We start from the raw sequence: 17,914 nt of genomic DNA on the forward strand, positions 1-17,914 counted from the left end.
TATTTTGTTTTCTTTATATATTTAATATATTTCCCTTGTCATTTTTTTAAAAGTGAATTTTATTTATAGAGAAATATTCTATTATGTATGCAATTTGGAATTTGATAATTCCCCTGTTGAACATTTAAGGAAAAAATTGAAAACCATATTTTTGTAAATAACTCTATAGTGAATATCTTTGTTAGACTTTTGATTCTTCCCTTAGAGTTTATTGCTAGAAAGATATGGCCATTATTAAGGTTCTTGATACTTATTATACTATTAATAAATTACTTTGGTTACATCAGTTTGCTCTTATATTAATATGATGTTTGAGAGCACCCACTTCACTATACCCATTTGAATGCAGAGTTCCAAAGAATAGCAAGGAGAGATAAGAAAACCTTCCTCAGCGATCAATGCAAAGAAATAGAGGAAAACAATAGAATGGGAAAGATTTGAGAACTCTTCAAGAAAATTAGAGATACCAAGGGAAAATTTCATGCAAAGATGGGCTCAATAAAGGACAGAAATGGTAGGGACCTAACAGAAGCAGAAGATACTAAGAAGAGGTGGCAAGAATACACAGAAGAACTGTACAAAAAAGGTCTTCATGACCCAGATAATCACGATGGTGTGATCACTCACCTAGAGCCAGATCCTGGATTGTGAAATCAAGTGGGCCTTAGGAAGTATCACTACGAACAAAGCTAGTGGAGGTGATGGAATTCCAGTTGAGCTATTTCAAATCCTGAAAGATGAGGCTGTGAAAGTGCTGCACTCAATATGCCAGCAAATCTGGAAAACTCAGCAGTGGCCACAGGACTAGCAAAGGTCAGTTTTCATTCCCATCCCAAAGAAAGGCAATGCCAAAGAATGCTCAAACTACCACACAATTGCACTCATCTCACATGCTAGTAAAGCAATGCTCAAAATTCTCTAAGCCAGGCTTCAGCGATATGTGAACCATGAACTTCCAGATGTTCAAGCTGGTTTTAGAAAAGGCAGAAGAACCAGAGATCAAATTGCCAACATCCGCTGGATCACGGAAAAAGCAAGAGAGTCCCAGAAAAACAATTATTTCTGCTTTATTGACTATGCCAAAGCCTTTGACTGTGTGGATCACAATAAACTGTGGAAAATTCTGAAAGAGATGGGAATACCAGACCATCTGACTGTCTCTTGAGAAACCTGTATGCAGGTCAGGAAGCAGCAGTTAGAACTGGACATGGAACAACAGACTGGTTCCAAATAGGAAAAGGAGTACGTCAAGGCTGTATATTGTCACCCTGCTTATTTAACTTATATGCAGAGTACATCATGAGAAACTCTAGGCTGGAGGAAGCCCAAGCTGGAATCAAGATTGCCAGGAGAAATATCAAAGCCTCAGATATGCAGATGACACCACCCTTATGGCAGAAAGCGAAGAAGAACTAAAGAGCCTCTTGATGAAAGTGAAAGAGAAGAGTGAAAAAGTTGGCTTAAAGCTCAGCGTTAAGAAAACTAAGATCATGGCATCCGGCCCCATCACTTCATGGCATATAGATGGGGAAACAGTGGCTGACTTTATTTTTCTGGGCTCCAAAATCACTGCAGATGGTGACTGCAGCGATGAAATTAAAAGACGCTTAATCCTTGGAAGGAAGATTATGACCAACCTAGACAGCATATTAAAAAGCAGAGACATTACTTTGTCTAGAAAGGTCCGTCTAGTGAAGGCTATGGTTTTTCCAGCGGTCATGTATGGATGCGAGAGTTGGATGGTAACGAAAGCTGAGTGCCGAAGAATTGATGCTTTTGGACTGTGGTGTTGGAGAAGACTCTTGAGAGTCTCTTGGACTGCAAGGATATCCAACCAGTCCATCCTAAAGGAGATCAGTGCTGGGTGTTCATTGGAAGGACTGATGTTGAAGCTGAAACTCCAATACTTTGGCCACCTGATGCAAAGAGCTGACTCATTTGAAAAGACCCTGAAGCTGGGAAGGATTGAGGGCAGGAGGAGAAGGGGATGACAGAAGATGAGATGGTTGGATGGCATCATTGACTCGATGGACATGGGTTTGAGTGGACTCTGGGGGTTGGTGATGGACAGGGAGGCCTGGTGTGCTGCGGTTCATGGGGTTGCAAAGAGTCGGACACGACTGAGCAACTGAACTGAACTGAACTGAACTGAACTATACCAGCTTTGACTAGTACTATATAAAAGCATACTTTTCCTCTTTCAAAATAGCTTACTTACCACTTCACCCTCTCTAAATTCCATTGAAATTACACTAAAGAAGCACAAATGAGGGGATTCATCAGTACCAGTGGTAGGGACCCTATTGGAGAATGGACATCAGAGGATCAGAGATTCCAGTGGGATTGGAGGGCATAGCGACCCATTCCAGTTTTCTTGCCTGAAGAATCTCCACGGACAGAGGAGCCTGGCAGGCTATAGTCCGTGGGGTTGCACGAGTCGGACACTACTAAGTGACTCAGCAAAGAACACAGGACATCAGGTAGATGGGATAGAACTGACTTTCAGGTCAGCATGGAGCATGCTAGGGTACTCACTGTGTAAGGTGATCAGAGAGGGGAGCTGTTCTATCCAGGAAACCCTTAAAGAGCTTGTAGTTGGCAGGTTGGAGGATCCAAGTAGGAGAAGAAATATGAATGCCCCCTCCCAATCCCATACACTCAGCATATTTGGAAGCAGTAGTTTCCACCTCTGAGGAAAAAACAAAAACATTGAGAACTATTCTCTAAACTTCTATTTTCCATTGTTGAATGACAGTGAACCTGTAGTAAGAAATACATGATACATCAAGCCTAGGAAATAGACACAAACTCAGAAACATAGAGATATGCCTAGAAATAAAATTGTTTTATGAAACAATACTAATTTTAACAGTTTATGCCTATAGAGCATAAGCATAACAGTACAAAATATGTTTCATTAATACTTTAATACAAAATGGAGACATCTCCAAATAGATAACACTAAACAAAGAATTAGGAAATACTTAATTCAGTAAGTGTGCTTACTTGTTGATAGCTCACACTGGCTTAGAGCCACAGAGCCAACACTGCTCAAATATCTTAGGCATGGCTGAGCCAGTTTCTTTTTAACCTTTGAAAGTGGATCAAAGATAAAGATTTCAACCTCACAAAAAATGGTTTCTCTTTAATCCTCATAATAATAATGATACATTCTTATGCTTCACAGTGGAAATTAATCTTTATCTTTTCTCTAGACTTATGATAAACTTCCTACCATATAATTATTTTTTTTAAGAGTAAATGAAAAATAAAAGATATGTTCCCTTCTTTGGCTACCAAGTTTAATTTAGGAGGTTTGAGAAGCTAAATGACCTTTTATCCAAACATTCTTCAATATTTAATATTTCTCTTCTGGAAGGTAGTGATTATAAGTTTGAGACAGTGGGGAGGCAACTATTTCTCTAATTTTATCTCATTCAAACTATCTTCATTAAAAAACCTCTGTTCAACATCTTATAAGAATGATTGAAACAGATAGTTGTGAGGTGATGCTTTTTAAATGTTTGGTTTTGCTTTAAGAATAATACCTTTTGGAACACTTTGTTATGTTTGATGTGTTGAGGTATGTAACTCCCCCCTATAATTCCAAATTTATTTTGAGAAATATTAAAATCAGTTAAATATGTCTTTCTGTTATATTTAGGTGTCAAATTTGAAAATATTTGCCAAATGAGAGGGAACTTCAAGTAGAAAAAAATGAAATGTCCTTCTTCAGGGTATTCATTGCAATAGCAGACAAATGGGTTTGATGCAGTAAGTGGGTATGTTTACTGCCAATCTCTGAATATTATATTTTGAAAAGTCTGGTCTTTGGTGAGTTTTCAATACACATGACAACTTTCCCTGCATCTTCCATTATGTCAGTGAACAAGGATGGATTTTTTCAGATGCCAAAGCCTTTTGGTGTAAATAAATGATTGTAAAATATTGAAATGTGTATCTTTTAATTTTTAAATAATTCTACTGTGTTTCTATTATATGGTCTGCTCCATTCTTTATAGTTTTTCACTTGATATTGACTGAGAATATGTTTTTCTAATTTTATAAAGATGTATAATCCAGATGCACGTGAAGTTAAATTTACACACTACCATTCCTCCACATACAGCTGATGTAAACTAAAAGAGCTGCATGACTTGTGATAAAGTGCTCTTATCAAATTGAATCTCAAAAATCCATACCAGGTTCTAAGTATGTATTAAGCATTACTTCTAAATGTTATATAGTGGTAGAGATTTGAAGAGAGAGTGTGTTATTACTTGGAGGTAAGTTTTTAAATTTATCGTTGAGTTTATCTCACCCTGTTCACAAAATATCCTTACATGCTGCAAGAATAAATTTTTCAGTTGCTCTGTCAGCCAGCCATTTTCTTGTTTGCCAAAGACAGGACTTAATGTAGGGATGTGAAAGTGACAGTAAAACTCGCTCAGTCGTGTCTGACTCTTTGTGACCCCATGGACTGTATAGTCCCTGGGAATCTCCAGGCCAGAATGCTGGAGTGGGTAGCCTTTCCCTTCTCCAGGGGATCTTCCCAACCCAGGGATCGAACCCAGGTCTCCCACATGGCAGGCAGATTCTTTACCAGCTGAGCCACAAGGGAAGCCCCTAATGTAGGGATGCTGCTGCTGCTGCTGCTAAGTCGCTTCAGTCGTGTCCGACTGTGCGACCCCATAGACAGCAGCCCACCAGGCTCTGCCGTCCCTGGGATTCTCCACGCAAGAACACTGGAGTGGGTTGCCATTTCCTTCTCCAATGTATGAAAGGGAAAAGTGAAAGTGAAGTCGCTCAGTCGTGTCCGACTCGTAGCGACCCCATGGACTGTAGCCTACCAGGCTCCTCCATCCATGGGATTTTCCAGGCAAGAGTACTGGAGTGGGGTGCCATTGCCTTCTTCTAATGTAGGGATAAAGCTTTGTAATTAATAGAATGATTAAGCAATTTATAGAATGATCAAGTTACAGAATGACTAAGAAATTCTTTCAATAGCTTGACTTTATTTTTCACTAACAATATGATGAGCTTATTGAGAAGTTAAAATCTCTGGGTTTACAAGTACATGTTTTTTTAATTCTGAAGTTTAAATGGCTCATTTATAAGACCATCATTGGACTTTAGAGCTTGCCATTTGCATTGAGTGTAGCTTATGTGATACAACCATATAAACTCTTTCACAGCCTTTTTTTTCTCTTGTTGGAACACCCTTCAGCTGAAGCCAGTGTTTGCTGACTGGAGTTAACATTTATCTCTTTATTGTCATTATTTACACGTAGAGAGGCAGCCGTTCAACTTGTTCATGCCTCCTCATTCCTCACCTTTCTTATAAAAATTATATGAGCCATTTTAAAAATAATTTATTCACACTAAGTTTAATAAAGTGTTACACTAAAATTTTTTTCAGCTACTAACATCCTTTCTAAAAAGTTCTCAACCAAAACCTTGTTGAAACTTTTCCTCAAAGTAAGTGGGATTCTCTTACACATCATTTACTTCAAGACTAACTGTGAAAGTGTGTGAGTGTGTGAAATTAAACATTATAGTGTTATGCTTCTGTTAGTGTGTAGATAAAGTGACCATCATTCACCAGAAAATTTAAGGAGGCACACTGAGTGAAAAATGTAATACCTCATGTCATTTAATGTCACTGTACATAATCATCATGCAAATTGCTACTGATCATTGTATATGTTGAAATATATAAGGGACAATGCCTGTATTCTGATTTTTGTCTCTGATTTCTTATTTGATCTGTTTATTTAAAAAATTGCTGGTTGAGACCCATTGTTTTTATTTTACTATTTACTAGTTGATGGCAGGAAGCAGTTTGAAAACATTGCCCTAGCAAAATTGTCATCTACTTTGGGAGGATGAGAGTAAGTCCCTCAGCTGGGTAGCAATGACCCAGAATAACCTGCTCCTTATTTTGGCCTGTGGAAGGGGGTGCAGTCTGCATGCCTACCCCACACCAGTCACCAAAGTCTGCCAGTCATGCTCTGCCTGTATGTCTGGTTCCAGGATCTGTTCTATTCAGGGGAGAGGCTCTTTGGGGAAATGGACCTACATGATGAGTGGGTAAAACCCGTCCCAGTTAGTTATATTCAACAACCCAAGCTTTCATTTAAAAACCTGATTAAGTCAGGGCTCATCACATATTTGAAGAAAATAGCTCAAATGATAGATCCACAGGGAGTCATTTTTGTTCAACCTCCTTATAATGAAACAGACTTTCTGATCTGAAAATTCATGGTCTTGTTGCATTTTCATTCATCATTTCCTTATTCTCTCTCTTCTGTATCTCTTTCCTCTCTTCGTGGAGCTTCAGCTAGATGAAAGCTGAATAATCCTCTCTGCCTACTGTGAATAAAGGGTTAGCAAGACCCTCCTCCTTCTAAATCTAATTTCTATGTCCTCTTTGTGTTTTGAAAGGAAACTTTATATGTGTGGAATGAGCCTAAGTGGTGCATTAAAGGAATTTCTTTGCCTGAGAAAAAGTTGTCAACCTGTGAAACAGTTGACTTTTGGCTAAAAGTGGGAGCAGGCGTGGGAGCTTTTACAGCTGTTTTGCTGGTGGCTCTAACTTGCTACTTCTGGAAAAAGAATCAGAAGTAAGTAACCTCCGAATAAGAATGAGGGATCTCTTTTGTTGTGAAAATTTTAGGCTTAATCACCATACTCAACAATTTCTCCCAGAGCCACAAGAAATTTCTCCTAGTTGAAAGAATTATGGGAAAAGTCTTTAAGAAGGCAAATGGAATGGTTGTTATTCTAATAACAGAAAGACCAGAGAACATTAGAGATAATTGCATTGGACTCATTGTTTTCATAAGATAGAGAAGAACAGAGGCTCCAGGCTACTCAGGTAGATGGGAGCAGAGCTCAGAGCGAAAGGCAGATTTTCTCTGTGTGTCTATTTTATTTTCATGACATCATGCTGCCTTCTTGCCCCATCATTGTTTTTTCAGTTTCTTGTGGACAAATATTTGCAAAGAAACAGACTAAGCGTGTAGGCAAGTATCACCTTTATTTACTCCAGGACTTCAAGAACCTGAAGTTGAGTATTGAGTTTAACTACCAATTACATATTGATACATTATATGATTAGGCTTTTTAAAAATGATTTACCTGTCAGTGGGGCTGTGAAAGTTCTTTTTTGTATTATCTAAGGACAGTTATAATCTGAGGTGGGAAATAGAAATCAATGAGTGAAAGAAAGAGTAAAGACCAAATCACTTTCCTATATATAATGTTCTCATCTTATGAACTAAACTTTGGAAAACTGCATATTAAATTAGTTCCCAAATATTTGTAAATGATGAAAATTCATTCATACCTCTAATTTTCTCTGTTTTTCAAAAGTTTGTCATAATTGGCCACTTTAAGTGATGTAAAATAAGTGTAATAGAATTAACTATATTGCACTGATTCTCTGAAATTCTGGAAAAGATTGGTGTATAGATGGTAGATTAATGAGAACACATAGTGTTATGGTGATGGGTGAAGGAAATCTGTTGGTGAAGCAACTATACTCCAAGACAATTAGCTGGTGTATGACCACCCCAAATAAGTATTAATTTATATTAAACAGCCACTTTATCTATTTATATATTTACCACTACTTAGACTGGAGTACAAATATTCCAAATTAGTAATGACTACGAACTCAAAAGAGTGTGAACTCCCAGCTGCAGACAGCTGTGCTATCATGGAAGGAGAAGATAATGAAGAGGAAGTTGTATATTCCAATAAACAGTCCCTACTGGGAAAACTCAAATCCTTGGCAACAAAGGTAACAGCGGTATTTTAACCTGGTAATACTGTGTGTTTATGAGTATGCTATGCTATGCTATGCTAAGTCGCTTCAGTCGTGTCCGACTCTGTGCGACCCCATAGACAGCAGCTCACCAGGCTCCGCGGTCCCTAGGATTCTCCAGGCAAGAATACTGGAGTGGGTTGCCATTTCCTTCTCCAGTGCATGAAAGGGAAAAGTGAAAGTGAAGTCGCTCAGTCGTGTCCGACTCTTAGCGACCCCATGGACTGTAGCCTACCAGGCTCCTCCGTCCATGGGATTTTCCAGGCAAGAGTACTGGAGTGGGGTGCCATTGCCTTCTCCGGTGTTTATGAGTAAGAGGCCATATTAACCTAACAGTAACATTCATGCAAACTCTTCATTCAACATATCTGTATCTCTGTGGGTATTTATCTGGTAGAAATACTTTTGGAAATACAGAAAGATGTAAATACAAGAATAATCACTGCAGTATTGTTTTGTCTGTTAACCAAGAAGAAGCAACTTTTAGCACCATCAAGAAGTAGTTAAATTTCCATATATCAAAGTAGTGGGATGCTGTGCAGTCCTGCAGCTGTTAAAGATGGAGATGTCTATGTGTACTGATATGTCAGTAGGTCCAAGGTCAGTGAAGTGAGAGCAATACATAGACTATCACATTTGTATTAAATGTACATTTATATTAGTATTTGAACAGGAAACTACTAATGGTAGCTGCATTTTGAGAGTTTTTAATTAATGGGTATCTTTCATCTTTGAAGTAGTACAGTTTTGTAATGTTTGAATTTGTACAAAGATAATGTATTAATAGTATTACAAAAATAAGAATTTTAGGTAAATAAATGATCCAATGTTTATTTATATATTTTGTTTTAGAACAAGATTGTTTGATTTAGAGAAAATAAAAGTTATATAAAATGTTGAGATATTACCTTATCAGATGGTATCACATTCATCAGCTTTGAAATGAGTACTATATCCAAACAGATAACATGAAGCCTTACATATTATTTGTAAACACGTTTTATTGACATTCTTTACCATTGACTTAAAAGATAAAACATGCCACTTTACTTTTGCAAGATTGAAAATAGAATGAAACATGAAAGAAACTGCATTTCAAAGGATTTTCAGCAGGCAGGGCATGTGGCAGATTACATTTATTGCGAGTGTTTTAGTAATCATTTCCTAATTTAGGTACATAAATATAGGGGATCATTTAAAAATAAATGAATAAGCCCTATTCTCCTTATGCTAATGGCTATTTGATTTTGCTTATTATGGTAGTTTATGGAGGGTACTATTGCTAAGGGACAGTGAATGTACAGTGATTGTCAAGAGCTGAGAATTTACCCTACTTATGAGCCTGCTGTGATTTCATGGATACTTTAGAAGACATAGAATTTCTGATCAGAGACAAAGGACAGTTTAAATGGTCATAGCAGAAGCACTAGCCCAAAACCTCAGCATTTATCCCAGTTTCAAAGCCTCACTTCCTACAAATGACTCTTTGTGGGCTGCATTATAGGTAAGGAACCCATGATGGACTTGGGAACCTAAATCTTTTAGAATGGGCAGCAAGCATCTCTGCCTTTGTTCCAAAGAGAAATATTATTGTTATTGTGCCGGACAGTTAGCATCCCCATTCATTGCTCCAGAGGGAAACACTGTTTTCAGGACTGTTTGTGAGTTTGTCCTTTGCTCTGGAAGGACATAACATCTTCAAAGGTCGCTCTCTATATAAAGACCTTTGAAAAGGTAGTCTAGAACAAAGGGAAGTCGGTATTATATTCATAAGATATGCAGAAATGCCAAAGAACCATGGAGAGTTATCTCCCAACAAAATCCAAACCTCCTTAGCAGTTTGCATCTGCTGATCCCAAATTCCTAATCTTTGCTTCTCCTGCCCCTCGTCCTTGGCAACCGCAAGTTTATTCTCTATGTCTGAGCCTGTTTCTGTTTTGTAGATAAGTTCATTTGTGTCATATTTTAGATTCTACATATCAGTCATATCATATGGTGTCTTTTTCTTTATGACTGACTTCATTTAGTAATTAATCTCTAGTTCCATCCATGTTGCTGCAAATGGCATGATTTCATACATTTTTTTTTATATTCCATCTTTTTAAATTTAATAGCTACCCATAGAGTGAGTGTAAATAACAAGTCAGTTTTCCCTCCAGGAATCTACTCTGATTAACCAAGAGTAGTCTGATTTGAAAAGATCCTTGCAGTTGTCTAAGAGCTACATAATCTATGGAGGATGTTTTCATAAACAGTTACATTATGACCACTTAGGACCACTCCTAGGGTACAAGTTATGCTGTTTCTGGGAGAGAAGTTAATGTCTGGTTCTTACAAAAAGTATAGTCCTGTAGGTACACTTGGTGCCAGTGGAAAGAAAGTATGTATTTATGATTGTTAGGGACACCAAGTGGAATCTCTTTAGCTAGGCAGTGCTGGTTGATAGTACTTGCGACCTTCTTGCTGGCTTATAAACCTTAGTGTTTCTGATTCACCTCTGGCAGCTGTGTCTCTTCTTTGTCTTTGGAGAGACTGCTTGAGGGCATTTAGTCCAGCTTTTTCTGTTTGCCGATGCTGCACACTGGGTGGTATTTGTCCACTCCGTGGAACGATTGAGTGATGGGAATGGACGTGTTGATTGTTGTTATTTTGGGGCAGAAGATGGTACCATACCAGCTATTTCTGATACTTTTCATTAAGTTAACTAAATTGTGGTGAGAGCATCTGGTGGATTTGGTAGACAGTAGACTGTTAAATCTAAGGCGCTTGCAACAGTTTGAGAGTGGAATATTTTCCTTCATAGGGAGGTGACAGGGTAACTTTGAAAAGCAAAACCCTTTGCATTTCCCAGGGTGTAAGGTAACTCCTTCCCAGGTGCCTCATGATCAGACTGCACTGTTGATCCTCCACTGCCACAAATCAGTTTGTCCCATTTCAGTAGCTGAAGTTCCACCTCATTTCTTCTTATCTACTGGAGTTCTGTGCCTGTGAACCAGGAAGGTCAAGGACTTTTAAAAACACTTAGGGAGACCTAGTGTGTTTTCTACCTTTGTCCATGTGGGCTAGAGTAGAAGTCTTTTTTTTTTAATTGGAGTATAGCGGCTTTACAGTGTTGTGTTAGTTTCTGCTGTGCTAACAAAGTGAGTCAGTTATACATATACATATCTCCCCTCTTTTTTGAATTTCCTTGCCGTTTAGGTCACCATGGAGCATTGAGTAGAGTTCCCTGTGCTCTGTAGTTTGTTATAGTTAGTTTTCTACTTCATACGTAATAGTGTCTGCATATGTCAATCCCAGTCTCCCAGTTCATCCTTCTCCCTCTTCCCCGCCTCGGTGCTCATGTTTGTTCTCTACGTCTGTGCCCACATTTCTGCTTTGCACGTAGGTTCATCTGTACCCATTTTTCTAGATTCCACATTTATGGGTTAATATACAATATTATTTTTCCTGAGTTACCTCACTCATGGTCCTCTCTAGGACCATCCATGTCTCTGTGAATGGCACAGTTTTGTTCCTTTTCATGGATAATAACCTATTGTATATATGTACCACATCTTCTTTATTGATTCCCCTGTTGATGGACATTTAGTTTGCTTCCATGTCCTGGTTATTGTTTATAGTGCTGCATGTATTTATTTTATTTTGTTTTGTTTTATTTTATTGTTTATTAAGGCGCATGTATCTTTTGGAATTATGATTTTCTCCAGGTATACACCCAGGAGTGGGATTGCTGGGTCATATGGTAGTTCTATTTTTAGTTTTTTAAGGAACCTCCATACTCTTCTCCATAGTGGCTGTATCAGTTTACATTTCCACTAACAGTCCAAGAGGGCTCCCTTTTCTCCACACCCTCTCTAGCCTATATTGTTTATAGATTTTTTTGATGATGGCCGTTCTGACCTGTGTGAGGTAATAACCCACTGTGGTTTTGATTTGTGTTTCTCTAATAATTAGTGAGGTTAAACATCTTTTCATGTGCTTCCTGGCCATCTGTATGGCCATTTCTTCTTTGCAGAAAGGTCTGTTTAGGTCTGCCACCCATTTTTTGATTGGGTTGTTATTTATTTATTTATTTATTGATATTGAGCTACAGGTGCTTTTTGTATATTTTGGAGATTAATACCTTGTCAGTTGCTTCATTGGCAGATAATTTCTTCCATTCTAAGAGTTGCCTTTGTCTTGTTTATGGTTTCTTTTGCTGTGTTTGATTAGGTCCCATTTGTTTATCTCTATTTTCATTCCTTTAGAAGGTGGGTCATAAAAGGTCTTGCTGTGATTTATGCCAAAGAGTATTCTGGCTATATTTTCCTCTAAGAGTTGTATAGTGTCTGGCCTTACATTTAGGTCTTTAAGCCATTTTTAGTTTATTTTTGTGTATGATTTTAGGAAGTGTTCTAATTTCATTTTTTTACATGTAGCTGTCCAGTTTTTCCAGAACCACTTATTGAAGAAGATTGTCTTTTCTCCATTGTGTATTCTTGCCTCCTTTGTCATAGGTTAGGTCATCATAGGTGTTTGGTTTTAATAGCAAGGAGAGATAAGAAAGCCTTCCTCAGCGATCAGTGCAAAGAAATAGAGGAAAACAACAGATTGGGAAAGACTAGAGACCTCTTCAAGAAAATTAGAGATACCAAAGGAACATTTCATGCAAAGATACGCTCGATAAAGGACAGAAATGGTATGGACCTAACAGAAGCAGAAGATATTAAGAGGAGGTGGCAAGAATACATAGAAGAACTGTACAAAAAAGATCTTCACGAACCAGATAATCACGATGGTGTGATCACTCACCTAGAGCCAGACATCCTGGAATGTGAAATCAAGTGGGCCTTAGAAAGCATCACTACGAACAAAGCTAGTGGAGGTGATGGAATTCCAGTTGAGCTATTTCAAATCCTCAAAGGTGATGCTGTGAAAGTGCTGCAGTCGATATGCCAGCGAATTTGGAAAACTCAGCAGTGGCCACAGGACTGGAAAAGGTCAGTTTTCGTTCCAATCCCAAAGAAAGGCAATGCCAAAGAATGCTCAAACTACCGCACAATTGCACTCATCTCACATGCTAGTAAAGTAATGCTCAAAATTCTCCAAGCCAGGCTTCAGCAATACGTGAACCATGAACTTCCAGATGTTCAAGCTGGTTTTAGAAAAGGCAGAGGAACCAGAGATCAAATTGCCAATATCCGCTGGATCATCGAAAAAGCAAGAGAGTTCCAGAAAAACATCTATTTCTGCTTTATTGACTATGCCAAAGCCTTTGACTGTGTGGATCACAATAAACTGTGGAAAATTCTGAAAGAGATGGGGATAACAGACCATCTGACCTATCTCTTGAGAAACCTGTATGCAGGTCAGGAAGCAACAGTTCGAACTGGACATGGAACAACAGACTGGTTCCAAATAGGAAAAGGAGTACGTCAAGGCTGTATATTGTCACCCTGCTTATTTAACTTATATGCAGAGTACATCATGAGAAACGCTGGGCTGGAAGAAACACAAGCTGGAATCAAGATTGCCGGGAGAAATATCAATAACCTCAGATATGCGGATGACACCACCCTTATGGCAGAAAGTGAAGAAGAACTAAAGAGCCTCTTGATGAAGGTGAAGGAGGAGAGTGAAAAAGTTGGCTTAAAGCTCAACGTTCAGAAAACTAAGATCATGGCATCTGGTCCCATCACTCCATGGGAAATAGATGGGGAAACAGTGGAAACAGTGTCAGACTTTACTTTTTTGGGCTCCAGAATCACTGCAGATGGTGACTGCAGCCATGAAATTAAAAGACGCTTACTCCTTGGAAGGAAGGTTATGGCCAACCTAGATAGCATGTTTAAAAGCAGAGACATTACTTTGCCAACAAAAGTCCGTCTAGTCAAGGCTATGGTTTTTCCAGTGGTCATGTATGGATGTGAGAGTTGGACGGTGAAGAAAGCTGAGCGCCGCAGAATTGATGCTTTTGAACTGTGGTGTTGGAGAAGACTCTTGAGAGTCCCTTGGACTGCAAGGAGGTCCAATCAATCCATCCTAAAAGAGATCAATCCTGGGTGTTCATTGGAAGGTCTGATGTTGAAGCTGAAACTCCAATACTTTGGGCACCTCATGCGAAGGGTTGACTCATTGGAAAAGACCCTAATGCTGGGTCGATTGGGGGTGGGAGGAGAAGGGGACGACAGAGGATGAGATGGTTGGATGGCATCACTGACTCGATGAACATGGGTTTGGGTAGACTCCGGGAGTTGGTGATGGACAGGGAGGCCTGGTGTGCTGCAGTTCATGGGGTCGTGGAGAGTCGGACACGACTGAGTGACTGAACTGAACTGAACTAGGATTTATATCCTGTTCTATTGATCTATGTTTCTGTTTTGTGCCAGTACCATCATGTCTTGGTTACTGTAGCTTTACTGTATAATTTGAAGTCAGAGAGGTTGATTTCTCCAGCTTTGTTTTTCTTTCTCAGGATTGCTTTGGCTATTCATGATCTTTTTTTTTCCTTACAAATTATAAAATTTTTTGTTCTATTTCTAAGAAAAATGCCATTGATAATTTGATAGGGATTTCATTGACTCTGTAGATTGCTTTGGGTAGTATAGTAATTTTCATAACATTGATTCTTCCAGTCCAAGAACATGGTATAATCTCTCCAGCTGTTTGTGTTGTCTTTGATTTCTTTCATCCGTATATTATAGTTTTCTGAGTACAGATCTTTTGCCTCCTTAGGTAGGTTTATTCCTAGGTGATTTATTCTTTTTGTTACATGGCAGGAGTATTGAGTAGGGTCTCTTGGAGCACAGCAGAAGAGAAAAGAATGCAGTAGGTGGGTATTGACAAGCTAAGGAGAAACTTCTGGGAGAAGTTGAATTTTCTTTGGATTCTTGAATTTAGAGCTTAAAAAGATCATTTCATATGCATCTTTATTTAATGCATGAGTAAACTGAGACCTAGAGAGGTTCACTTTGTCCAAGAGAGGGTGAGTTAGGAATTAGAAACCGCATCTTCTGAGTTCCAATTCAGAATTTTTTCTTTCTACATGCTAGTGTTTCAGTACTTTTTCACAACCATTGATTGACAGCCAATGACGTGTGAGGCCTTGGGTCATTTTATGGGAATTTAAAAGTGATAGAATTCCTGCCATCAGGAGATTCCAGTTAATTAGTGATGTTAACCACACACACACACATATGTATATGTATATCCCACCATATCAGTTATAGGAGCAAAATCCCCTGTGAATACAGAGGACATGGTGACGAAAGCTGTATGAAGCAAACATCACTGTATAGAGGGCTTCCAGTGTTTTACTTGAAACATTACCTTGAGGATAACAAACAGGTCTCTGCCTCCCCTTCCTGAGGAACAGGTTGAACCAAATCTTCTCAAAGCAAGGCCACAAAAACCTCAGCATTCCCTTCTAGTTCATGGCTGATGTCTAATGCTCTTTCCTGTAATACACGGTGAGATCCTTGAGGGCAGGCATTTTGTATTCCATAAAGTCTAGTCCATGTTCCTGTAACATATGGATGTTTAACAAATATTTGGATTATCAATGGTTGTTCCTACAAAATTAAGGCTGGGATTTGTGAGACTTGAGGTAGATTCTCCTAGAACCAGTGGGTTAGTGCTGCAGTCTGCAGGCTGCTCTCCCAGGGGTTTGTCGCCTGGGCAGAGGCAGGGAAATGGAATATGCTGGTTCGCACTGTGATTTTTTTTTTTTTTCTGTAATACTGACCATGTAGCCCTAAAGTTGACCTGAAGTCTTGGACTTCTCCACTCAAATGGGAGAAGACACAAAAGCAACCTGATTCTTCTTGACAGATACTCAATCTATTTCCTGTTATTTTCTCATTTCACTTCTCTGTTTTATACACACATCCATGTGCACCCAGGACTGATCTGCTTCATATTTCTTTTAGTTTTAAAATAATCCTAATTCTTTTCATCTTCTTTCTCCTCAACAGCATAGTCCCTCCACTCCATTCTAGCAGCCTTTGGAAAGCTTTGTCTAACAATGAAAACATTGGGAGAAATTTCACTACTTCCTTTTCTCCCCATTAAAGAAGAATAATTTATCTTAATAGATTACATTTTGAATGCATTATAAAACAAATTCCATTAATGATATACTTGCATTAAAATTTTGATTTATTATCTGAGATGACTTGTTTTTAATATCTTTAGTAAACATGATCCCTAAGGATTTTCCTAAAACTTAGCAGTGAACCCAAACGATCTTATGTCTTATTTGTGTTCTCTTTATTTCTGCTCTCCTTTTTTCTTATTATTTACCCTATGTTATCTTGGGAATATTTAGTTTACTATCTACAGTTTACATGGATAGGTCATCTATGTCAGCACTCAGATCAGGTGTCCTCCTTGGAAGGGTCTCAGTGAGTTTCTTCCTAAGTATCACAGCTGTATCTTTTGGTATCTATTACAGTCATGTGTTTGCTTCTATTTTGGATTGTGTATCTTTGGGGTAGGCATGCTATCTGTTTTACATCTGCTACCCTCCCCTTTAAGTGTAAAATCCCAATTATGAGTGGCTGGTGCATACATTGAACTGATTTCAGAACTTACTTTCTGGGTAGGTAAGATCCTAAAATCTTACTGTAATTTTAATGAGTTGATTTTGTCTTTATATTTTCCCCCCATAGGAAAAAGAAGACCATTTTGAATCTGTTCAACTGAAATCCTCAAGATCTCCAAATATATGAAAAGACAGTGCTGTAGCTGTCAGACTAATGAACAAAGAAACCTACTCTCTAGTTTTACAGAACCATAGTTTAGAGCCTGTCCTCGTATCTGGCACATTGGCGATGTTACAGAGGAGGGCCACACTACGGAGAAGGGAAGGAGGTTGAAATGTTAGATTGCCTTATCACATGGTCAAGTGTCTTGCCAAAAATAAGAAAGCAAATGGTTTGAGTCTCAACTGAAGATGAAGCTCAACTCAGGAAGAGATTTGTCTGTATATACACATAACTCAAAACCAAGGTTAAGCCCACCAGTGCACTGCTGATGCATGCCGTATAATTAATGGGTAATTTTTCTTCTTTATAAATTCTATATAAAAAGTGTGTTTGGAGGGCTAATGTGAGCATATGCATTGTGATCCCATGTATGTCTTTTCTTTGTTTATATTTTGGGGACAATTTGAAAAATTTTTTAAGGTACAGTTATTTTTCCCATTATTTATTTTCCTGACCGACCTTTAAACATGTTTTCTATTAAAAATGATGAACCAAGAAAGACAATAGATTTTTCATTTTTCCATAGGGTATCATTCTTGATTTCAGGAGCCTCAGTAAGCAGTAATTCTTAATGAAGAGTCAGCATGTGCTTGGGTTATCTAAACTTATAATCGCCTTTGAAATTCCATCCTTGTTGGAACTGGTAAGAAGGGCTTTTTAAGAAATGGGATTCTTAAAAAAAAAAAAAAAGGCAAAGAGAAGCTTAGATTTTCCCCTAATAAAAACAAGCTGACACTATCACAGAAGTCAAATGGCTTGAAACAATTTATTTAATACTTGAAGTATAATTTAGAATGAATAGGAAAGCTTTTTTTAATCAAATCACTTGTAAAATCATGAGAAGAAAGTGGTATGGCTTGTGTATAAGTACAGATAACTGTACAGAGGTACTGGGATAATTTATGGCCTCCAGAGAATAGCAGTGGGTACATTTGCCCTATGTCAAGCATCAAAGGTTATATGCCAGACTGTAAGTATTATTACTTCCATGGAAGATTTCTTTTTAAGTTACTTAGAAATTCAATTTCAGAAAATTGCATATATCTGTATTCAAAATAAGAATGTTGTTGTACCATAAGCAGCTATGAAATAAGTATTGTTGCTCTTATTCAAAAATGATCCAGATAATTGTGGTATTTTCTCTGATGGACAGGTTATACTGATATTAGCAGGAATTGAATATTTGTCGAAAGAAGTTTGAACAAAGCTGGGTGTGACCAATTTTATGTAAAACTTGTTTTAAAACTAGGAAAGAGGGGAGTTTCCTGACCATTTATAATCTAAGGTGATCTTGTTTGTTTTCAATAAACAGTGATCTTTATAGGTTTTAATCCAGAGTTTT

General features: G+C 38.1%; 1 protein-coding gene across 5 annotated transcripts in view; it reads left to right on the forward strand.

Annotated features, from left to right (window-relative positions):
• Positions 1 to 17,071, forward strand: part of ELAPOR2 (endosome-lysosome associated apoptosis and autophagy regulator family member 2) — a 212,102-nt gene extending 195,031 nt beyond the window's left edge. For 3 of the 5 annotated variants that reach the window (XM_081536529.1, XM_081536531.1, XM_081536530.1), the window contains 3 exons: positions 6,445 to 6,623; positions 7,639 to 7,804; positions 16,477 to 17,071. In XM_081536529.1, coding sequence (XP_081392655.1) covers positions 6,445 to 6,623; positions 7,639 to 7,804; positions 16,477 to 16,536 — 405 coding nt within the window. In that variant the 3' untranslated portion in view covers positions 16,537 to 17,071. Of the gene's footprint in view, positions 1 to 349; positions 3,955 to 6,444; positions 6,624 to 7,638; positions 7,805 to 16,476 lie in introns of those variants that run through there. The other 2 variants (XR_014067463.1, XM_081536533.1) reach the window with 2 other exon arrangements.
• The last annotated feature ends 843 nt before the right edge of the window (positions 17,072 to 17,914 follow it).

The sequence above is a fragment of the Giraffa tippelskirchi genome, chromosome 10 (genome assembly GCF_054371585.1).
Source record: "Giraffa tippelskirchi isolate mGirTip1 chromosome 10, T2T-mGirTip1v1.2.pri, whole genome shotgun sequence".
Taxonomy (NCBI): domain Eukaryota; kingdom Metazoa; phylum Chordata; class Mammalia; order Artiodactyla; family Giraffidae; genus Giraffa; species Giraffa tippelskirchi.